Genomic DNA, 24,918 nt, shown 5'->3' with positions numbered 1-24,918 from the left:
CCTTAGTGAAGCTTGTATTCAAGAAGAGGAAAACAGACTTCTATGAGGTAAGTAAATCAATGCTTGTGAGAGTGGAATGTAGGGGGCAGTGAAGTAGAATTCATGTGTGTGTTCTGGTGTCCACTGCATGATGCCTCTTCTCTGCTGTGACTTTGGCAAAGTTCCTTAATCTCTCTGGGCCTTGGCTTCCTCACTGGTCAAATGGGAATAATGAAACCCCAGTCCTTACCTCTTTCTGGGGAGTAAATGAGACCGTGCATGTAGATCACATAGAACACTGTCTGCCATGCACTAAATAAAAGGTTTTGCTCTTCTTTTTTTTTTTTTTTTTTATGACAGAAGTCAGTTTAGGGCAACTGTGGGGCCCTCCAGATAGGAATACAGGCATTTACCTAAGTTTGTTTTCTCCTTTTCTTTTTTTCCCCCAGTGTCTAGAGTTTGGGTTCTTCAGTTGAAATCCCAGACTTTGATGCAGGAAGTGAATGACTTGGTGACTTCTGAGTCAGGAGATAAGGGGACTGTGCTGCTGTGAGGGATTTGCCTTTGGCCATGGGAACAGTCTGTCACCTGCCTGCTTGTCTAGGACTCTGCTCTTTGGGGAGCACTGTGGTCATGTCCTACATCCTCCTGCAAGCTGGGATAAGAGTGAAACAGGCTAAAGCATCAGCGCTGGCTCCTTCCCTTCTCTGCCTCATTTCTGAAATCAGTCTTGGGATCTAAAGCTAGGACTGCTAGTAGGAAAAACCCACATTCATCTTTCAAAATATTACTAATTTATATTAAATTATACAGACAGTTCAAAAATGTATTTTTGTTAGATACATTTCTTTAAATGTAGAAATAGCATACTCTTTGACTCCCTGTATTTAATCTCAGTTCCTCCTCAGATTAATGACTGATATTAGTTGAAAGTGATCACTGTTCAGATCTTGTCCTAGTCCCTGATGTATGGAGTTGTAGAAATATACAGCATTATGTGTAAAGTTTTGAAATATACTTTCAGCCTTCTGCACGTTTATTCACCTAACATTAAACATTGGACCACGTTCTTTTTTGGTCCATGTAAAGCTTCATCACTATGTTAATTTGCTGTGTAGTCTTTTGTACTTCCCTGGAGGCTCAGAAATAAGGAATCTGCATGCAATGCAGGAAACACAGAAGACACAGTTTCGATCCCTGGGTCAGGAAGCTCCCCTGGAGGAGAAAATGGGTTGCCATTTCCAGTATTCTTGCTGGGAAAAATCCCATGGACAGAGGAGCCTAGCAGGCTACAGTCCAAGGCGTTGCAAAGAGTCAGATAGGACTGAGCAACCGGGCAGCCATGCTGCCTCACCCAGGCCATTTTTTTTTACTATGGATACTTATAGTATCCGTTGCCCATTGAGGGGCACTTAGTTGTTCCAAAGCTTCATTCTTAAATCATCTGCACTGAGCATCCTTGTAGGTATCTCTTTAAGTGATTAAGCAAGTGTCTGTCTAGCTAGGGCAATGACCAAGAAGGAGAAATGCTAGGTTCAAAGAAATGTGTGCTTTTAAATTTTATATCTTTTATAACATTTTTCTCCTGTTAATTTCATTTCGCTTGATAAACCCTGGGAGAGAGAACGCTTGTGACCATACCCATAGGTGGCACTGTTGAAGAGGAGGTCTCTTGGTCCCTTTGTGACATCTACTCAACCAGGGTTTACTGAGTACAGATCATGTGCTGGTGTGGGGTCAACTGTTCTCAGGGATTGTCATTCAATCCCTCTTAGCAATGCTTCTATCTCTTTTTGATGTAGCTTTCTCAAGACTGCATAACTCTTGGTTGCCAGATCCAGGAAGTCTTGCTCTGATTCCATACTTTTAGATATTATTTTATTTTGCCTTATCTTCCAGTCTGAAATAAAATATCCTATTTTTGTCATTGACCTTCTTTTTCCCCTATGGTATTTGTAATGAAGCATTTATAATCCATACTGAGGAGTTAGGTAGGTGTTAGCTGTTGTATAAGGGTTTTAACATGTATTCTCTTATTTACATCTCACAATGACCTTCTAGCCAGGTGCAAATATTATTCCCACTTTACAAGTAAAGATATGGAGAGTCAAAGAGCTTATTAGAGAAGCTAACATGTACTGAAGTCTGTCATTGTTTCAACATTATACATTTTACATATATTAGCTCATTTGGTTTTTGACAAAATATTATGAAATAGATATCATTATCACTTACATTGTAGAATCCATGAGGGTTATACAGCTTGTCTGGTAGATGATAGACCTTGATTTAACTCATGTCTGCTCGATTCTGGTGCCATTCTGACATCATGCCACAGTGCCCCTGCCCCATCTACCCTCTGGAACCAGTTATTGAATAAAACTTCTTCATTTGCATAAAAATGCTTTCAACCTATTCAGAGAACCCGCATGCCTCTGTGGGATTTTTCTTGCTTTGGCTAAATATTCCCAATACCGTCCTAGTTTCTTCATTCAGTTTTTGGGTGGCAAGTGGATGGTTGAATGCCACTTTAAACATAAACACACACACACTCAACACACACACACATATAATTGTGTATGTATAAAAGTCTAGAACTCTTATCAGATTCTCCAAGAATTCTGCAAAGCCCCAAATGATGAGGAACCTAATTCAAACACAGACAAACAGCAATAACAACAATACAATTTACGTTCTCATAGGTTTCCTAGACCCAGGTAAATGCAGTCTGTTACGGGAATATGAACTTTTACACCTCAATTAGATGGGAACTCAGAACATTCCATTGAGCCTGAGGATCAATTTCATTTCTCATTTGGTCACAGGATGTGTGAAATGGTCCCAAATTGTTTCCTACAGATCCAACATCTCTACTGAGTCAGGAGCCTGAAGCCAGCATGAGGAGACCCACATGACTAAGTCATTTCCTAAACAAAATCCAGTGGCCTGAGATTAAATTCCCTGTGTTTATGCCTCAGTCTCACTTTTACTACCTCAATAATATCCCCAATCCTTTTTTTCTAGTCCTTTTCCCTCCCAGTCTTCTGGTAGCACTAAGTGGAGGTTAAAAGACCTCTGCTGGGAAGTGTCAGTCTCAGCTCCACCTTGTATGCCTTATTTTTTCTTTTAAAACCTCAAGTTCTTGTTCTAAGCTTTTCTAAATCTCTTTCCTCAAAATGTACCATGGAGATAACAGTACATGTTTCACAGGGCTGTTGACTTAGGAAATGCATGAGATCAGTGCCTGGTCCATAATCCCTGGTGCTGAATGAGAGCCCTCATGCGGGCCTTCCATCCCCTCTCCTCACTGCATCTCTGCTGCTTTTCCTACTCATGCACCTTCATTCTCAGGCCAGGCCGGCTGGAGAGCAAGAGGCCACATCTAGCAGATCCCAGCTGACTTAGTCCCTTCCAAGTACAGAGACATTTTTTGGTTTTATGATTGTTTTCTTCCACTGTTCATCACACCAGGGGAATAGCCGTGATGCGTGGCAAAATTACAAACTTGGAGAAATGACAAAAATTTTAAAAAACCAAAACTCAATGGTAGTCATACTTGACTCACTATTAGAATAAATCTGAGTTTCTGAAAGCTCCACTGACTCCTTTTTACGTGGCTGTACAGAACTCTCAGTTTTGTTTATCTCTAGGTTTTGTTCCTCCAGATGGACATCTTTAAGCATCTGATGCCTCTCAGTTGTTTTGTCCTGCTCACATCACTTAATAGAGAGGCTCCATTCTATGATTTAGGCTCAGAAATTGTGTTGTTGTTTTTTTTTTAAAAAGAGTTGTGGTCAAGTAGGCAATGCAAGGGCTTCCTGACTTGTATTATTTATTTTATGAGACATCTCAAAGTATGGATCTCCTGCTACAGGGCCCTCCTCTACTCCGAATGTGTTTGGTCTCCAGACACCATCTGAAGAAGCCCTACCTAGGTAGGCAAATCCTTACCTCCGCTCTGTGGCTGCCTAGAAATGGAGCTCAGAGACATGGTGCGACTTTCCCAAGATCACACAGCAAAGCAGAGGGAGAGCTGAGACTCGTTCCTCGGTTTCAGATGGTTTAAATTTGGGCCCATAGAACCCTGGAGATGATGTTGTCAGTAGGAAACTGATATTAAATTGAAGCCCAGAAAAGGCCAGTGAGGTGAGAGAGGGCTTGCAGTGAGTTAGGGAGACTGCTGAGACCAGAGGCCAGTTCCTCTGATCCCATGTATAGTTATCGTTTGTCCCATGACTGGCAGCAACTATCTCTCAGGAGAGCTCCCTGAGGGCAGGTTTTCCTATCTGCTCCTCAAGTATCAGTATTCACTTTTTCTCAGCCCTGAATTGGATCTTCATGCTCATCAACAGTATGAAGTCCAAGCAGTTTTTAATGAACCCCAAACATGCATGACTTGGCTGTCAATCCAGGAAAACTGGAAATAAAGTGAACACTGCTCTGATAATAGTCACATTTTTCTTTCCTTGAGGTTCTTACAATAGGTTTTTCTTGGTCTCAGGGTTGGATGGTGGGAAAGTGGGCATGGGGAACTTTTAGGAGCATTTGTTCTCTTACATGTCTCTCTGTTTTACAAAACCAGCCAAAGCTCCACAGTCTGAGCAAGCTGGCCTTTCCAGCAGATAAAGGGATTCTTAGAGGGAAAAGTGGTTAGAGATGAGATTTTATATCTTTTTCTTGGGACTTCATTTGGATATATAGAAATATGTAGCATGATACTTGGTAAACACCCTTCAAATCTATGATTCATTAAACATGGCTAACCTGGTTGCTTCTCTATGCAGGGACCACAACATATCAAATGAGGCAATCTTGACCTCTGTCCATAAAGGTGTGGGATACACAGGCTGGGGTGAGCAAGCAACCACTCAGTGGGCTTTGTTTGGGGGTAGAAGTATGAAGAAGTGCCCTGGGAATCCAAAGGAAGGAGAGAAGGATTCTAATTGAGATAGGAGGGCCAGGATGACTTATCTCAAAGATCCTTGAATTGGTTCTTCATGGATGAGAGTGTTTCATTGAGCAGAGTGAACAGGAGGGGTAACAGTCTGAGCAGAGATAGGGGGACTTACAGGAGCATGGAATCTCTGTGATTGTTTAAGAGTCTAGTTTAATCTAATGGGAACAGGAAGCTAGGAGTAGCTTAGGTTCTTTTTTTATTTTTATATTATTTTTATTAGTTGGAGGCTAATTACTTTACAATATTGAAGTGGGTTTTGTCATACATTGACATGAATCAGCCATGGAGTTACATGTAATCCCCATCCCGATCCCCCCTCCCACCTCCCTCTCCACCCGATCCCTCTGGGTCTTCCCAGTGCACCAGGCCCGAGCACTTGTCTCATGCATCCAACCTGGGCTGATGATCTGTTTCACTATAGATAACATACATGTTTCGATGCTGTTCTTTCGAAACATCCCACCCTCGCCTTCTCCCACAGAGTCCAAAAGTCTGTTCTGTACATCTGTGTCTCTTTTTCTGTTTTGCACATAGGGTTATCATTACCATCTTTCTAAAAAGGCTTTGATTGATGGACTGAGGAATTTAGATTTGATCCCAGGGTCCTAAGAAACTGTTCATGTGTTTGGAGAAGGGAATGGCACTTGCAGCTCTGTTTTTGGAAATATTGTGCTGGCAAGACTGTGGAAGCTGTATTGGAGAGGAGTAGGCCTGGAGGCAGAGAGGCTCCCCAGGAGGCTCCTGCTGTTATTCAGACAGGAGAGGGGTGTGTCAGCTAGAGTGACGGCAGCAGTAACAGCAGAGAAGGGACAGAGTCAGAGCCATGAGGACTTGGGATTGAGATGAGCTGGTGACTGGAGTAAGAAGGAAGGATGACTGATTCTCTGTACTTGGGATTGTAGGTGATGTGATGGGTTCACTATTAAAGGAAACCCAGAAGGAAGAATGAAAAATATTTGGGTGATCTTGAGTTTGAAGTGTCCTTGGGTGATGTCTAACAGGAAGTTGGAAATGTGGGGCTGGGTGGACCTACAGATGCCTTGGTGGGGATTGGTGTCTGATGACTGGCACCTCCCTCTGATCAAATAATCATTACTGTGATGATACAGTGTAAGTGCTGAATAGGGACTTGCCACTATACCAAAGCTTTCATATGTAACATCTCACAGGGGAGCATTCTGGACTATCAATATTATTCTTGGAGTTATTGATAATAAGCAATAGTTACTTGGTGCTTATTATAGGAAAGGGCTGCGTTTGATGCTTTCAGAGCATTATCTTATTGTGAACCCTTGTCCAGGTGTTTGGGGTGATTCTATTATCACATTCATTATAAAGGAGAAGAAACAGATATTTGTAGAGATTAAAACATTTGCCAGAGTTGGATATGTGACATTTCTTTTTTTTTTTTTTTTTCATTTATTTTTATTAGTTGGAGGCTAATTACTTTACAACATTGCAGTGGTTTTTGTCATACATTGAAATGAATTAGCCATGGATTTACATGTATTCCATCCCGGTCCCCCCTCCCACCTCCCTCTCCACCCGATCCCTCTGGGTCTTCCCAGTGCACCAGGCCCGAGCACTTGTCTCATGCATCCAACCTGGGCTGGTGATCTGTTTCACCCTAGATAACATACATGTTTCGATGCTGTTCTTTTGAAACATCCCACCCTCGCCTTCTCCCACAAAGTCCACAAGTCTGTTCTATACATCTGAGTCTCTTTTTCTGTTTTGCATATAGGGTTATCGTTACCATCTTTCTAAATTCCATATATATGTGTTAGTATACTGTAATGGTCTTTATCTTTCTGGCTTACTTCACTCTGTATAATGGGCTCCAGTTTCATCCGAACTGAACAACCCTCACTGTCCTGAGACCTGGAATTATTTTTCCATAGTGCCATGACAGTGCCGGATGCACCATCCAGGATCAAACATTCTCCCATCCAAGAAGACTAACAGTGAAAAAGAAGGAGGTCTTCTCCCCTCTCTTTCTTCCTTCGGTTATACAAATGTAACCCACAAGTACTTGAGGCAGCACAGTGGTCACCTGTCCTCTTGTAAGTCTTACAAGCATCCTATTTTAATGGATCACTTCTCATCCCTCAGGCTCTGGCTCAGTTTTTCCTGTGCTGAGGCATAAGGAACCTGAGCTATTTGGAACCCCTGGAAAGGCACCTAGTGGCGTCCAATCTGATACCATCTGCCTGGGAGCGTACAAACCAGACAACCTTCTCTTTCCTTCAGGCCAGTAGCATCATGCACCCTTGGGTAGCCATCCTGGGCCTCCTACTCCTGACAGGTAGGTGAACAGGTGGGCTGTGCTTTAGAAGCCCTGAGGATGGGGGAATGTAGCGAGTACGTAGGTATGGTCAAGCAGGGTAGATTTCTAGGGCATTGTTTAAAAATAACGGGGTCAACTAGTGAACAAAGAACAAGGCTGAAACCTTAAGCCAAAGAAATTGTTTAAACACTAAGAATTATAAAATCTATAGCTAGATGAACAAGGCATGATACAGTGCATATGCATATGCTGCCATTTGTGTTGTTCATGTGTATGCATGAGCTACTCATGTGTATGTAGTAAACAGTAACCATTGTTATCATGGCATGGAAGGGAATGGGAAGAAGAAATGGGGATGGATGGGAAGGAGACGAGTCCTTTATTGTACCATTCTGTGCTTTTTTACTTTTTTAAACATATGCAACCATTTCTTTAAAAAGAAAATATTTTATCTTCCCTCTTTTCGAGTGGCTTAAGACTCCATGCTTCCAATGTAGTAGATGTGGGTTCCATCCCTCAATGGGGAACTAAGATTCCTCATCTGTGCTATATGGGAAAATTTTTTTTAATAGATAAAATATTTTAATTCAAAACATTCTATGAGAGAGGGGAGAAAATTAGTGATTGATATATCCTAAAATTTAAAAACAATCTTTAGAGGTGGAATATGAGTAAAAGTACAATTTAAAATTATACTTCTATAACAAATTTTTAAAATTAATATGCATTAGCTTTGTGATCCCAAAATGATATTAAGCAAAATTAAATATTATCAGAATTCCAGTGAAGAAAATACTGTTATATATGTAACAATGAATGTCTTATTCCCAAAGCACTTCCCAGACTCACAGCCCAGTTCTAAGTATGAAAAGGGAAAGTGAAATTGAAGTTGCTCAGTTGTGTCCGACTCTTTGCAACCCCATGGACGGTAGTCTACCAGGTTCCTCCATCCATCCAGGCAAGACTACTAGAGTGGGTTGCCATTTCCTTCTCCAGGGGATCTTCCTGGTCCAAGGATCGAACCCAGGTCTCCCACATTGTAGGCAGATACTTTTTACCATCTGAGCCACCAGGGAAGTCCAAACTATGATAAGCTATTAAATCTTATGTTTCTTTTAGGAACTTTTTGCCAATGCAGGGTTTTTAAGCTGCTGCCACAGGTGAGAGTTTTCCTGCCTGTTTGTTTCTATGAGACAAAATTTAGTATTTTACTGAATATTCTCCAATTTTTTGGTTTTTCCTGTGTAAGTGGACTGTGATTCATTGCACATAACTCAAGAAAAGATCCTTGCTTGAATTTTTTGGAATGACCCTAAAGCCCATAAGATTCAATTTCTCCTAAAAGTATTATAAACCCATTTTCCTAAAAACTGACTTCTGAAGAGTTTACAAGACTTCTGCCTTCTAGTCAATGACATTTAATGAAATAGTAGACCTGTTTTTTAAAATTTAAATAAGAGAGGGTATTATGAAGTGACTATGTCCAATGGCCATTGGAAAATTCAAATAAAAATTGAAAGTCAAAACTTTGAATGCAATAGAATTTTTAAACCAGATTTTAGTTAAGACAGTGATTGAATCTAGGAGAAAGGAAAAGCCACCAGTGTGTTTCGCATATTTAATAAACAGACACCTGTCAAATACAGGATGAATATCCACATACTCATGCATTACTAGATGTCATTTGTTTCAATCAAATCTTTTGGAGAAAAGTTTGATCATGTCCACCAAAGAGGCTGAACATATATCTGACCTTTATCCTGATATTTTCTCTAGAAAATCTGTCCTATTGGGAAGTATAGGACATTTTCATTAATTGAAAAAAATGTTTCTATGATCTTTCATCTTCAATCATATCTAGTAAATAGTGATGCTGCTGAAGAACATGTTAACATGGAAATTTGCTTATACTAAATTCTAAAAACTCAAGATACAGTCACATAATTTCAAACCAAATAAGCTATATGAAAAAAAATTAAAATTATTAAAATTAAAATACTGAGACCTCATGTTCTCATGCTCTGGTTTCTCTTTATTTACAGATGGTGTAACCTCTTACCATCGGGTGACTGGAGTAGCGGGTCAGTCTGTCAGGCTACCCTGCTCATATACTGGAGAAATCACAACTGCATGCTGGGGCCGAGGGGCGTGTTCTTTGCTGAGCTGCGGAAGTAACATTATCTGGACTGATGGATACAAAGTCATTGTTCGGAAGGACAGACGTTATCAGCTTAAAGGAAATATCGGTGAAAGGGATTTGTCTTTGACCATAGAGAACACTGTCCCATCTGACAGTGGCTTGTATTGCTGCCGTATTGAGAAAAGAGGGTGGTTCAATGATATAAAAATCATTCAAGAGTTGAGTATAAGGCCAGGTGAGTTTGTCTTCCTACTTCCTTTGATCACTTCCTGTAGGTTCATAGAGATAAAGAGATTTCTGTTTGATATTAACTCCCTCTTTCTTTAATAGAGAAACAGGAGGTTCTTATAGTTTTGTTCTCTAATAACTCTTAAGTGGAATAACTTGTATTTGTGTGGAGTGAAATATTAAGACTAATCTTGTTTCAGGATCATAGGCTAGAGCATCTTTCCAGTCAGCATCTCCTAAAGCCGATCTTCAGGTGTTCTAGTTGCTTAATGAAAATGCATTCACTGTTCCACACTGAGGTATAGTGAACATTTCTATGGAGCTAAATTTATTCCACTTGAAGAACTGCCCTTTTCTCTAGATCATATCTTAAAAGAATTTTTAAATGTTTTCTTAACATTTTAAGACTTACAGAGAATTTCACATATATAAAGTAGATATTTTGACAATAGTCAACACAGTCTTGTTGCATATACATTGTTCAGTTTAGTTCAGTTGCTCAGTCGTGTCCAACTCTTTGCCACCCCATGGACTGCAGCACGCCAGGCCTCCCTGTCTAACACCAACTATAGGAGTTTACTCAAACTCATGTCCATTGACTAGGTGATGCCATCCAACCATCTTATCCTCTGTTGTCCCCTTTTCCCCCCACCTTCAATACTTCCCAGCATCAGGGTCTTTTCAAATGAATCAGCTCTTCGCATCAGGTGGCCAAAGTATTGAAGTTTCAGCTTCAGCATCAGTCCTTCCAATGAATATTCAGGATTGATTTCTTTTAGGATGGACTGGTTGGATCTCCTTGAAGTCCAAGGGATTCTCTAGAGTCTTTGCCAATACCACAGTTCAAAAGCATCAATTCTTCAGCGCTCAGCTTTCTTATTAGTCCAACTCTCATATCCATACATGACTACTGGAAAAACCATAGCTTTGACTAGACAGATCTTTGTTGGCAAAGTAATGTCTCTGCTTTTTAATATGCTGTCTCAGTTCGTCATAAATTTTCTTTCAAGGAGCAAGCGTCTTGTAATTTCATGCATGACTGCAGTCACCATCTGCAATGATTTTGGAGCCCCCAAAAATAAAGTCTGTCACTGTTTCCCCATCTATTTGCCATGAAGTGATGGGATCAGATGCCTTGATCTTAGTTTTCTGAATGTTGAGTTTTAAGACAACTTTTTCATTCTCCTCTTTCAATTTCATCAAGAAGCTCTTTAGTTCTTTGCTTTCTGCCATAAGGGTGGTGTTATCTGCATATCTGAGATTATTAATATTTCTCCCAGCAATCTTGATTCTAGCTTGTGCTTCATCCAGCCCAGCGTTTCTCATGATGTACTCTGCATATAAGTTAAATAAGCAGGGTGACAATATACAACCTTGACCTACTCCTTTTCCTATTTGCAACCAGTCTGCTTTTTCATGTCCAGTTCTAACTGTTGCTTCCTGACCTGCATACAGATTTCTCAGTAGGCAGGTAAGGTGGTCTGGTATTCCCAACTCTTGAAGAATTTTTCACAGCTTGTTGTGATCTACACAGTCAAAGGCTTTGGCACAGTAGATGTTCTGTAAAAGCAGAAGTAGATGTTTTTCTGGAACTCTCTTGCTTTTTTGATGATCCAAGGGATGTTGACAATTTGATCTCTTGTTCCTCTGCCTTTTCTAAATCCAGCTTGAACATCTGGAAGTTCACAGTTCATGTACTGTTGAAGCCTGGCTTGGAGAATTTTGAGCATTACTTTACGAGTGTGTGAGATGAGTGCAATTGTGCATTGAGTTTGAGCATTCTTTGGCATTGCCTTTCTTTGGGATTGGAATGAAAACTGACCTTTTTCAGTCCTGTGGCCACTGCTTAGTTTTCCAAATTTGCTGGCATATTGAGTGCAGCACTTTCACAGAATCATCTTTTGGATTTGAAATAGATCAACTGGAATTCTATCACCTCCACTAGCTTTGTTTACAGTGATGCTTCCTAAGGCCCACTTGACTTTGCATTCCAGGATGTCTGGCTCTAGGTGAGTGATCATACCATCATGGTTATCTGGGTCATGAAGATCTTTTTCGTATATTCTGTGTATTCTTGCCACCTCTTCGTAATATCTTCTGCTTCTGTTAGATCCATACCATTTCTGTCCTTTATTGTGCCCATCTTTGCATGAAATGTTCTCTTGGTATCTCTACTTTTCTTGAAGAGATCTCTAGTCTTTCCCATTCTAATGTTTGCCTCTATTTCTTTGCCTTGATCACCGAGGAAGGCTTTGTTATCTCTCCTTGCTATTCTTTGGAACTGTGTATTCAAATGGGTATATCTTTCCTTTTCTCCTTTGCTTTTTGCATCTCTTCTTTTCTCAGCTATTTGTAAGGTCTCCTCAGACAATCATTTTGCCTTTTTGAATTTTTTTCCCTTCAGGATGGTCTTGATCCCTGCCTCCTGTATTATGTCACAAACTTCCATCCACAGTTCTTCAGTCACTCTGTCTATCAGATCTAATCCCTTGAATCTATTTCTCACTGCCACTGTATAATCATAAGGATTTGATTTAGGTCATACCTGAATGGTCTAGTTGTTTTCCTTACTTGCTTCAATTTAAATCTTAACTTGGCAATAAGGGGTTCATAATCTGAGCCACAGTCAGCTCCCAGTCTTCTTTTTGCCAACTGTATAGAGCTTCTCCATCTTTGTCTGCAAGAATATAATCAATCTGGTTTCAGTACTGACCATCTGGTGATGTCCATGTGCAGAGTCTTCTCTTGTGTTGTTGGAAGAGGGTGTTTGCTATAACCAGTGTATTCTCTTGGCAAAACTTAATTAGCTTGTGCCCTGCTTAATTCTGTACTCCAAGGCTAAATTTGCCTGTTATTCCAGGTATTTCTTAACTTCCTACTTTTGCATTCCAGTCCCCTATCATGAAAAGGACATCTTTTTTGGGTATTAGCTCTAGAAGGTCTTGTCGAATTTCATAGAACCATTCAACTTCACCTTCTTCAGCATTACTGGTCAGGGCATAGACTTGGATTACTGATATTGAATGGTTTGCTTTGGAAATAACAGAGATCATTCTGTTGTTTTTGAATTGCATCCAAGTACTGCATTTTGGACTCTGTTGTTGACTATGATGGCTACTCCATTTATTCTAAGGGATTTCTGCCCACAGTAGTAGATATAATGGGTCATCTGAGTTAAATTCACCCATTATAGTCCATTTTAGTTCACTGATTCCTAAAATGTTGATGTTCACTTGTACCATCTCCTATTTGACCACTTCTAATTTGCCTTGATTCATGGACCTGTCATTCCAGGTTCCTATGCAATATTGCTATTTACAGCATCAGATTTTACTTCCATCACCAGTCACATCCACAGCTGGGTGTTGTTTTTGCTTTGGCTCCATCTCTTCATTCTTTCTGGAGTTATTTCTCCACTTTCTCCAGTAGCATATTGGGCACCTACTGACCTGGGGAATTCCTCTTTAAGTGTCTTATCTTTTTGCCTTTTCATTCTGTTCATGGGGTTCTCATGGAAAGACTACTGAAGTGGTTTGCCATTCCCTTCTCCAGTGGACCACGTTTTGTCAGAAGTCTCCAGCATGACCCGTCCATCTTGGGTGGTCCTACATGGCATGGCTCATAGTTTCATTGAGTTAGATAAGATTGTGGTCCATGTGATCAGATTGGTTAATTTTCTGTGATGGTGGTTTTGTGGTTTTCAGTCTGCCTGCCCTCTGATGGAGAAGGATAAGAGGCTTATGCAAGCTTCCTGATGGGAGAGACTGACTGAGGTGGAAACTGGGTCTTGTTCTGATGGGCGAGACCATGTTCAGTAAATCTTTAATCCAAGTTTCTGTTGGTGTTGTGGGGCTGTGTTCCCTCCCTGTTAATAACCTGGGGCAAACTCGGTGGAGGTAATGAAGATTATGGTGACCTCCTGCAAAAGGTCCCATGCTCACACTGTTCTCCCCAGTGCCCTCAAGCTTGCAGCAGGTCACTGCCAACCCACGCCTCCCCCGGAGACTCCTGGACACTCACGGGCAAGTCTGGGTCAGTCTCTTGTGGGGTCACTGCTCCTTTCTCCCGGGTCCTAGTGTGCACAAGGTTCTGTGTGGGCCCTCCAAAGAAGAGTCTATTTCCCAGTCCTGTGTAAGTTCTGGCAGCTCTGTGGTGGGGTTAATGGCGACCTCCTCCAAGAGGGCTTATGCCATACCCAAGTCTGCTGCCCCCAGAGTCCCTGCCCCTGCGGCAGTCCACTGCTGACCCATCCCTCTGCAGGAGACACTCAGACACAGTTCTGTCTCAGTCTCTGTGGGGTCTCTGGGTCCTGGTGCGCACAAGGTTTGTTTGAACCCTCTGAGCATCTCTGGCAGGTGTGGGGTTTGATTCTAAATGAGATTTCACCCCTCCTACCATCTTGCTCGGGCTTATCCTTTGTCCTTGAACATGGGGTATCTCCTCAAAGTTGTTTCAGTGCCATGCGCCCGCTGCTCCAGCACCTACCATCTTGCTGGGACTTCTCTGCCCTTGGAAGTGGCGTATCTCCTCAAAGTCACTCCAGCGCTGCGCAGCCGCCACTCTACTGGAGTGGGTTGCCTTTCCCTTCTCCAGAGGATCTTCCCAACCCAGGGATCAACCCAGGTCTCCCACATTGCAGGTGGATTCTTTACCAGGTGAGCCACAATGTAAGAGCCTATATAGTTTCACCCCTTCCTTCTGCTCTGTCTTGGATTTTTTGAAACAGCTTTCACCCCTCGTCATTAAATCACTAGTTTTAAATTTAAAATAGCCTTATTGCTCTATGAGAACATTTGCATCTCAATAGCTGTTGACTTGTGGCTTTTAAAAATTTTGTGAAATTCAAGAAACTAGGAAGTTTACATTTTTCCATCTTGAGGTGAACATTCTAATTTTCCTTACTGTTTGATGAAAGGATCAAGTTCTTCAGGATTTCCTAGTTTCTGGTGCTCTTTCCTAATAAATGTTCTCCCACTAAGATCTTCCATTGACAACAGAACCCAATGCCCCTAGCCTTCTTGAGCTATGTCTCTTGTTTAATTTAAATGAGCTTGATATTACATTACAATCTCCCATCTTTTGTACTTGGCTTGTGTCCTTGAAGGAAAGTAAAATAAGGTCAAGTTTGATACAGCAAATAGCTGACTCTGAGGAAAGTACATCTAGGAGGTAATTTAAGGAAAATAGGCTGGTGCTAGAGACACAGGTAAGGAGGTAGCATATGGAGAAGAGATTATTTTTAGAGTTGTAAAATTGTATGATTGGTCTGGCTGAATATTTTTTCAATGATACAGAAAAAAATTAGTAGGGGACTTTTATAGTGTTTAGATATTCTTTAATAGATGAATATTTAAAGTCGTTGCCCTGTACATTGGGAAACTGGTCTATAACTGAGCCAAAGTGACTCCACCTCCAATCCAATTCTTTGCTTAAGTTTTCTTGCACTTTTCACAGAATGAGCTTACTTTCCAAACTTCTGTTAAGGCTGTTCCTCAGCATCTTCTTCTACCCTTAGCTTCCTAGCTTCTTCCTCAGGAAATACTTACAACCAAGGAAGCCACATAGTTAAACAAGCCAATTCAATTTCCTCCTTGTTAGAGTCCTTTATCAGATTTTTTGCTTACTTCCTTTTTTTTGGTCTAGATTTGATTTCAGACTGAATGGAGGGGATTGAGATTGCTCTCTTCATCAAAACCTCTGACTACACTGTTAGACCAGAGTCAGCAAACTGTAGCTCCAGGGTCAGGTCAGATTATAAAACAGGCTCACCAACAGCTTTACAAATGAAGTTTTATTGGAACATAGCCACATCCATTTGTTTATATTGTGTCTATGGTTGTTTTCACACTGACATATTAGAGCAATTGCCACCAAGATCTCAGGACCCCCCAAAGCCTAAAACATTTACTAATGCCTTATACATAATAGGACTCACAAATACCTGTTGAAAACATTTTTCTTTTTTAAGGCAAAAATTAGCTAGTGCCCAAATTAAGTTGGCTTGAATCCCTCAAAATAGTTTTCACACCAATTTCCCCCTATTTAAGTGACTTGAGATTCCAATTCATAGTTAGTAGAGTTGAAATTTAAGAATACTTCTGTGCAAAAAGATGCCTGGTAAGAAAAAAAGTACTTATTTTTTATTCAACCCTATAATTTCTGCTTTTGTGTCAGGCACTGTGTTTTGGCTTAATTCAAGTTCCAATTCTTTCTCTGGGTAACTCTGAGGATTTCAGTAAGTGGTTTGGAATCCTATACCATTTCAGACTCTGGAAAGAGTCAAAGTTATTACCTGTTGTTATTATCTCTTAGGTAGAAAGGAACTTTAAAATATCTAGACTCTCTTCTAACCAGATTCAAAATGCATTTGTGTCATTGAGTGTATGTGAATGGTTTAAATTAATCTGTATTTAAGATGTAGTTCTGTTGGGAGAGTACCCCTGAGACTGATCAAACTGAATGCTGTTTACCTGGTAAATATTTTGGTTCTCGGGAACTACTATTTAGGTCCTCGGTCTACACCACTGAGAGGGTAAAGACGGTTTCAGGTTCTAGACGTTTTCTCTTCCTCACAGATGTTTTTGAAGATACATAGATTTGGTCTGCACAACTAGTCTTTACAAAGTGCTTCAATACAAATCCCACATGTCAGTTTTTTTTCTTTCGGCACCTTCTGAAATTTCATCCTTTCAATGCAGCTGTTTCCTTGCTGTGACCATGTCTTCACTCCCTTCTTGTCACAGATTTTAGCTGACCAATGATGAGAATTTGGAGTTCATGGGAAATAAATACTGAGTTCTACCTGGGGACCGTCTCCTTGGTCATGTTGTTGCACAGGCCCAGCACACTGCTCTTGTTACCTGCAGCTTATTGAATCCTTGCTTTCATGTTAATTTCTAGCGCCAACTACAACCACAACAACCACAACGACCACTACTCCAACAGCTACCACCACTACCACTACTCAAAGAGAAATGACCATGACTACTACACCTCGAAGAGAAACAACCAAGGCTATTAGTCCAACAACGACCGAAACTAATCAAACAAAAACTGCAATTCCAAGAGCCACCATCACCGCTACTCCAATGACAACCACCGCTATTCCAAAATCAACTACCACTACGACTCCAGTAACAACTACCACCACCGCTTCAACAATCACCACGGCGACCACTGTTCCAATGACAGCGAAGGCTCCTACCTCTGCCCTTCCAATGGCGACACCCACAGAGGGCTTCTGGCCAGGTAAACAGATGTGCCTCTGACCCTAGAAGGCTTTAAAGGAGAGGAGATTGACTATGCAGAGCACTGTGTTAAGTCAGGTGTACAATCTAGGGCAAGGATTCTTAACAGGCTTCCGAACCTGGCTCTACAGAGTCTGTGAATCCCCTGTTCCCTGTTATATTCACCTTTTATATCTATAAGCATTTACAGAGTGAAGGAGACCTAAGGCTTTTTATCAGACTCTCAAGAAATTCATTAATACAAAAAAAAAAAAAACCCCATATCACTGATCTTGGACATCTAAGGAGGATGACTCATTTGAACACAGACTTACGAGGAAAAAATAAGGATGCCAGAACAGGGCCTGGTGAATGAGATTCTGCCCTTTCAAGGAGCTCTGAATAGAGATCATTTAATCCATTCTGAAGCCTAACCCAACACATGAGGATAAGATTTCAGTGTAGTTAATGCTTACTCTATTTCCTGTGCCAGGAAACATGCTAACTGCTTTACAACTATTAACCCACTTAATTTTTATGACAACCCTACCCATTGTCAGTGTGATTCAATCCTACTTTATATTCCTGAGGACTGAGGCACAGAGTCTGAGTTCATTGTTGTTTCTGTTCATTCATATGAATAGAAAATGGTTGAGTCTAGATTGCGCCCATTAATTTGAATGTTGGCCTTTGCTGCATTCTATACTGAACACAGAGTTTATGTTTGGATGAGTTTGTTCTGATCTGACATCCTCACTGGAAAAGCTTTCATACAATTACCCTGCTTTTTTCAGGGTGTCAGTGACTTACACATTTTGCTTCTAACCTCCTTTGTTCATGTATCAGAGAAATGCCATTTATACTGATGACAAAGTAAATATCAGATTTAAGTATTATGCAATTTAGAATGCATATATTTGTTTTTTCCAATTCAGGCTACAGTGTTCTTACTTCAAATTTCTGTTAGATAATAGTTTAGGTTTAATATAAATGGAGAATATTTTTGAATTATAGGTGGGGAAATAACTTCTCATTCTGAGGACATGTTTGGGTTCAAAGTTTCTCTTTTTAGGATTAAAAAGATAATTTTATATGGAGATTCTCAAAGCCTCCACAACCCTTTGGCACTTTGAAGTGGCTCTGGAACTGAAGAGTAACAGAAATATCACAAACTCTTAGCCAAAATGTCTGAGGGAACACATTGACTTCCCTTCACCCCTGTTGATCCATGTGTGTATTCAGTGAGGAGGGAGGGATCTGAAGGATTTTCTTCAAGTTGAATTTGGAAGGAGGTCTTTAGGTTGAAAGTGGGATTTTTACAGCCATAAAAGTTTGCAAGAAAAATACACTACAGCATCTGTTGACTTTTTCAATATTGATTTAGCTTAATAGTTTGTGCCTGCTGAGGTGGCTGGATTAGAGCTCCTGTTTTGAGGGCATGTGTAAGTTATGGCCTTTGTTTAAAGCAGAAGTTCAGAAGGAAAGTGTTGGTGCATATGTTCATGTGACCTCCTAGAGGGAGTATTAGTTGAGTCTTATACATGTCCTGATAGCTTCCTAGTGAGTTTGAGTTTAAAGTTGAACTTTACAGTATAGAAAGGATGTTAGCACTGGAACAGATCTGTAGCAGGGGCATTTGTATTTACATTCATTCCCTCTCTGTGTTCTGTGCCCCTGTCCATGCTAGTCTCCTAGAATACTCCTGAACTGATTGGCAGTAAGGTCCTAGGAGAATAGGAGAACAAGAAAATGCCCACAAGGACCAAAACTACAGAAAGAAGTTAAGAACAACAGGTCTTCTGCACAGATTTAAGTTGAATGAGTACTGTGATCATTCGATTTTCTTTTATTGTCCTGTTCTTAATTCCTAAAGAGAGCCATATCCTGCTACAAATTTGAGCATTAGACAAAAGCTAAACCAAAAAAAAAGAGAAAAGAAATCCACCAACAACAACAATGACCAAAAAATCCCATAAAAACAAAAATTTTCACAGAAAACAAAAGATAGCTCAGTACAAGAGAACAGGTAATGCTGAAATGTGAAGTCCATGGTGAGAAAGTGGAAAGAAGACCAATGAGAGGCAATAAGGAAAGTCTAGGTTTGGGAACTCTTGCTCAGCCAGTGCCACTGCCTTGCTCTAAAGTTCTGTTTTGCTCTCAGAGGAAGGGATGTAGAAATCTTATTAAGAGGCAACTGGTCAACTCTGCAGGTCAGGTGAGATGCTTGATAGAAAATAAAGGAGAGATTTCAAGAAAGGAGAAAGGAAACATAGCCCCGAGGATTCTCAGTAGCTTTCTGGTGAGAAATAGAAGATGAGTCAGATAACATAGGAAATCAGTCTTATGAAAGGAGTGACCAGACCACAACTGCAGAAGGAGCCAGGGTACCAGGAACATTGCTTTGAGGCTTATTACCAAGACTCAGACAGTGGACAGTACTGTCTCCATAAAGTGACTTCAAGAAATTGAATAATCTCAGTATGTTTTCTGTGCTGGTCAATGTGTACATCTCCCTGGAAAGATGTAGATGGATAATTAGGAACTTGAATGAAGTCAGGAAATCAAGATCAGGGTTCTTGTGAACAAGGTGAATTAGTGCCAGCCCCAAGGCCATGCTCCACAGAATTGAAATGTCATTGGTATGAATAAAAGTTTGGTATGAATAAAAGCTTAATTGAGTGTCCTATATAAGATGCTCTGTTGATAGGTTTTAAGAGGATACTAAGAGTATAAAAGGAGAAATCATTCTGTCTGTTGATAAGCTCTTCAGATCATTACCTAGGTAATATTTATTCATGATAATGAAATACATATACGGCAGGGAAATGTCTCAAGGCCATCTTTGAATATTTCTCTAAGAAAGAGTCAAAGGGTAATTCCTAATTTTAGTTTTGTTTGCTATTTTTTGCTTGAGTTGGAAATTTTCCCCCATGAGTTGAACAACATTCTTCCATTCTTATCATTTCAGTACCTTCTTTATCTTCCCCAACACAGGCTACAGAAACCAAGCCTACCACCCCATATGAAACAAATAAAACTTGCTCACCATCGTACTCTTGCTCAACAGGTAACTTCGTTTTCTTTCCTCAAAGCCTGGGAGCTTTCAAATTTTGATAAATATTAGCACACTGTTAAGAGCACACATTCTATAACACAGGTCTGACTTGAGTACCTACAACGGCTACTCCAATTAGCTATATACAACTTTAACAAATGTCTTACCCTCTGAATCTGTGTTTATCCTTTGTAAAATGGATGGAATTTTACTGATGTAGAATTCTTTCAAGGATTTAAATTAGATAAAGATTGGAACATAGTTAGAAAGGTAAGTGATACATAGATTGGCAACTATGACTGTCACTTAGCATGTCCAGAAATATGCACACCTGAGCAACATAGGTAGCTTGTAAGATTTGGGAACATCCACATGTGTAACTGCATTTCTCCAAGTGAAATGAACCAGCCTTTTCTTTAAATTTATTAGTAGGTTTAATCCCCTGGACAGAGTCTTAAAAAGCTTAAATCCAAATTAATCTGGTCCAGACCAGACTAGTCACTTGTTGATGTTTCCCCTAAGCTCCAGAAACTACATAGAGCCACAAGGCCCTCCTGCTGCCTTGTTAAGCTCTCATTTCACATGGACACTTTGAGATGGGTTGAGAACATGGGCAGGAGAACCAAAGAGGCATGCCCTACTAGGATTGGGCTATTCCAACAGAAAAGTCTCCCTGCTCTCCCCAGTTTTGGAAAATCCATATTCTTTTCAGATGTAAGATTTGTCTTGTCTTTCCTGTGATGGCAAAAGGTGATGCTGAATCCTGTAATCTTTCCCAGCTAACTTGTTACCTGTGGTGGTAAATTTGGGGCTGTGGCACATGCTGAACTCCTTTGCAATGCAGAGCTGGCTTATGTGTCCTTGTGCCTGTGAAGCATTCAAACAAGGTCAGGCTTTTCAAGACTCCTCGTGCATATGACTCATCATGCTAAGGAGCTGCCAATCTGTAGCAGACCCCCAGTATGGCCTACCTTTTGCCAATCATCCCTGGAAGCTGGTTAGTAGAAAATAGGCCTGCAGTAGTACGCACAGAGGGACCAATTCAGTTGGGAATCAATCTCTAAAATATGCCATTAAAACCTGGTCAAGGTAGAGATTTTCAGAATGGAACAGACATTGGAACAGCTGTGTCCCCACAACTTCTGTGACTGCTGTCATCTTGGCAGTGTCTCTGAGGTTCTCTAGCCAAATCCTCACAACGCCCAAGTCAGACTTCAGTGGGTTAAAGCCTCACAAAACAAAGAATTTTAGTATGGAAGGAATTTTGGTCATCATATGGCCTGCCACCCACCTTTTGACAGACAGATGTACCAACAAACTGTCACTTGTTGTGGTTGTTCATTAGCTACGTCATGTCTGATTCTTTGTGGCCCCATAGTCTACAACATGCCAGGCTTCCCTGTCCTTCACTATCTCCTGGAGTTCACTCAAATTCATGTTCATTGAATTAGTGATGCCATCTAACCATCTCATCCTTTATCACCCTTTTCCTTTTGCCTTCAGTCTTTATCAGCCTCAGGGCCTTTTCCAGTGAGCCGGCTCTTCACATCATGTGGCCAAAGTATTTGAGTTTCAGTCCTTCCAATGAATAGTCAAGATTGATTTCCTTTAGGATTGTCTGGTTTGACCTCCTTGTAATCCAAGGGACTCTCATGAGTCTTCTCCAGCACCACAGTTCAAAAGCATTGATTCTTCAGTGCTAGTCTTTATGGCCCAATTGTCACACGCATACATGACTACTGAAAAAAACCAAAGCTTTGACTCTACTCACCTTTGTTAGCAAAGAGATGTTCTGGTTTTTAATATGCTGTCTAGGTTGGTCATAGCTTTTCTTCCAAGGAGCAAATATCTTTTAATTTCATGGCTACAGTCACCATGCACAGTGATTTTGGAGCCCAAGAAAATAAAATCTGTCATTGCTTCCCTTTTTTCTCCTTCTATTTGCCATTAGGTAATGGAACTGTATGCCATGAGCTTAGTTTTTCTTTTTTTTCCTCTAAGGCATTTTATTTGTACGTATTACATCTCTAGAAAAAGAATCCAAGGATTTTCCCTCCTGTATGTTTTCATCTTGCTTCTTCATGGTCCATGATGCCAGCTGAGGTTGTCAGTACAATGAAACCAAACTGACGGGATGGGAGCAGGTTATTCTGCCATTTTTCTAGATCTTTGAGTTGCACATCAAATCTGGGGCTGATCACTCCACACTTATTTAACCTGCCTGTGAGGTTCACAACAATTTTCCCAGCCCTGTGATCATCAATGATTTCAAATTCACCAATGTAACCATGCTTAATCATCACTGTTAGAAACCTGACGATGACCTTGGAGCACGGCCGAATAAGAACCTGGCATTTGCTTCTCTTTCGGCATTGTTGATACTCTTGAGAGCATCAGCCAGGACATTAATGTACACCATTCTGGCTGCATGGAAAGATGGAAAGAGGGAGCTTAGTTTTTCAAGTGTTGAATTTCAAGCCACCTTTTCAATCTCCTCCTTCACCATTATCAAGAGGCTCTTTAGTTCCTTTTCAGTTTCTGCCATTAGAGTGGTATCACCAACATATCTGAGGTTGTTGCATTTCCCCTGGCAATCTTGATTCCAACTTGTGATTCATCCAGTCTGGCAGTTTATATTATTTACTCTGCATACAAGTTAAATAAGCAGGATGACAATATGTAGCCTTGTCATACTCCTTCCCCAATTTTGAACCAGTCAGTTGTTCAATGTCCAGTTCTAACTGTTGCTTCTTGACCAGCATACACATTTCTCAGGAGACAGATAAGGTAGTCTAGTATTCCTGTCTGTTTAAGAATTTTTCACAATTTTTCTTTTGATCTACACGATCAAAGAAGTCAAGATCAAACCAATCAATCCTAAAGGAAATCAACCATGAATATTCATTGGAAGGATGGATGCTAAAGCTGAAGCTCCAATACTTTGGCTACCTGATGTGAAAAGCTGACTCATTGGAAAAGACCCTGATGCTGGGAAAGATTGAGGGCGAGATGAGAAGGAGACAGCAGAGGGTGAGATGGTTGGATGACATCACTGACTTAATGGACATGAGTTTGAGCAAACTCTGGGAGATGGTGAATGACAGGGAAGCCTGACATGCTTCAGTCCATGGGGTCACAAAGAGTCAGATATGACTTAGTGACTGAACAATAACAACATAATCAAAGACTTAGCATAGTCAATGAAGCAGAAATAGTTTTTCTGGAATTCCTTTGCTTTCTCCATGATCTACCTAATGTTGGCAATTTGATCTCTGGTTCCTCTGCCTTTTCTAAACCTAGCTTGGAACGTCTGGAAGTTCTCAGTTCATGTACGGCTGAAGCCTAGCTTAAGGAGTTTGAGCATAACCTTGTTAGCATGTGAAAGGGTTATCCAAGTCATTAAGACCTTTTTGTATCATTCTTCTTTTGTATCTATCATCATTCTTGCCAACGCTTTTTAATTTCTTCTGCTTCTGTCAGGTCCTTACTATTTTTGTCCTCTATCATGCCCATTCTTGAATGAAATGGAGAAAGGGAAGACATACCCAACTGAAAGGGAAAGCTATATCCAACTGAATGTAGAGTTCCAGAGACTAGCAAGGAGAGATAAGAAGGTCTTCTTAAACGAACAATGCAAAGAAAACTGTCATACATTATCTCATTTAATTCTTTCAGGGCAGGTTTATTTCTTGCCATTGCCAGACTAAGGAGCCTGTTCAGTTCTGTTTTGGAGACAGACAGCCTTCAGTACAACTGCCAGTTACTAGCTGTGTACCCATGGGCAAGATGTTGCATTCCTCACTGCAAGTTTGTGAGGAATGAAAAATAAGATGTTTGAAAAGTCCATTGCATGGTGTCTCTCCCCACATTGTTCCTATTGTTATATAATAGCATAATAGTAATAGCTGATATTTGTCTAACATAGTGTTAAGCACCTTATATGCATCATCTAATATGACTGCTTTATGAGATGGGTGCTATCAACAGCTTGTAGTTCTAACTCTTACCCTAGCTAGAAACATAAATATATACATTTATGTGCATGCATACATAAATGTGTATGCAAAGGACCTCGATCAAGGTCACATTGTTGAGGGACATTGTCAACATTGAAGTCAAGTTTTATCTTACTCAAGTCCATGCTGCTTTTAGAAAATCACCCATTCTATACCTGAAACACTTACCTAAGATTATAATATAAGTCATGCACAAAGCCTAGACTGTGGATATTGTCTTTGGCTCTTCAGGAAGTACTGTCAGAATAATTAAAATGTAAACACAGTAATGTAACATGTAAAACTTTAGAGTGGATATGGTGGATTCATTTTCACTGCCATTGCAAAATGACATGACAAAAGTTTTGTTAGTAGTTAAGGATTTTCTAAGACCTTCAGTATTTTCATTGGATGAGAATGTAACTTGTGTAGTGGTTATAAACTGAAGCTCTTGTCCTGTTCTATAGTTGGAAACTTCGACCATATCAGGACTACTTCCTCGGCTGTAAAATAGGATTAAGAAAATTGGTATAAGAATATAAAGGTCTTGGTATATAATAGATACTCACTAAAGAAAGAATCCTGTGTCTGACCTATATGTCAGATAGGTTGCTTAGGAAGGTCAACAGTATATGTTCTGTGTAACAAAAGGCATATTTCAAAACAGTATGAAAATTTGAACATTCAAAACTTTAAAGCATAATATTCTTTTATATCAAGATTTTAGGTACATAGCATCCGTGTGTGTGTGTGTGTGTGTGTGTGTGTGTGTTCGTTGCTCAGTTGTGTCCAGCTCTTTGTGACTCCATGGACTGTCCCACCAGGCTCCTCTGTCCATGGAACTCTCCAGGCAAGAACACTGGAGTGGGTTGCCATTCGCTTCTCCCGGGGATTATCCTGACCTGGGGGTTGAATCCGGGTCTCCTGCCTTGCAGGCAGATTCTTTATGATGAGCCATCAGGAAAGCCCATATAGTATCCTTAGAAATTCTGCATATATCCTCATATTACATTCATTTTGGGGCTGATGTAGCATATTTCCTAAAGCTCTT

At 40.4% G+C, this 24,918-nt stretch overlaps 1 protein-coding gene and 1 pseudogene across 2 annotated transcripts in view; one reads left to right on the top strand and one right to left on the bottom strand.

Annotated features, from left to right (window-relative positions):
- The window catches only part of HAVCR1 (hepatitis A virus cellular receptor 1), a 39,025-nt gene that overhangs the window by 4,860 nt on the left and 9,247 nt on the right, over positions 1-24,918 (top strand). For both annotated transcript variants that reach the window (XM_070465694.1, XM_020898238.2), the window contains 4 exons: positions 7,049-7,241; positions 9,266-9,598; positions 16,492-16,839; positions 19,786-19,884. In XM_070465694.1, the coding sequence (XP_070321795.1) occupies positions 7,199-7,241; positions 9,266-9,598; positions 16,492-16,839; positions 19,786-19,884 (823 nt within the window). In that variant the 5' untranslated portion in view covers positions 7,049-7,198. The remainder of the gene's footprint in view (positions 1-7,048; positions 7,242-9,265; positions 9,599-16,491; positions 16,840-19,785; positions 19,885-24,918) is intronic.
- On the bottom strand, positions 21,900-22,291 carry LOC110140009 (small ribosomal subunit protein uS8-like; annotated as a pseudogene).

The sequence above is a fragment of the Odocoileus virginianus genome, chromosome 3, assembly GCF_023699985.2.
Source record: "Odocoileus virginianus isolate 20LAN1187 ecotype Illinois chromosome 3, Ovbor_1.2, whole genome shotgun sequence".
NCBI classification, from domain to species: Eukaryota; Metazoa; Chordata; class Mammalia; order Artiodactyla; family Cervidae; genus Odocoileus; species Odocoileus virginianus.
This window is presented reverse-complemented; position numbering and strand designations above follow the sequence as displayed.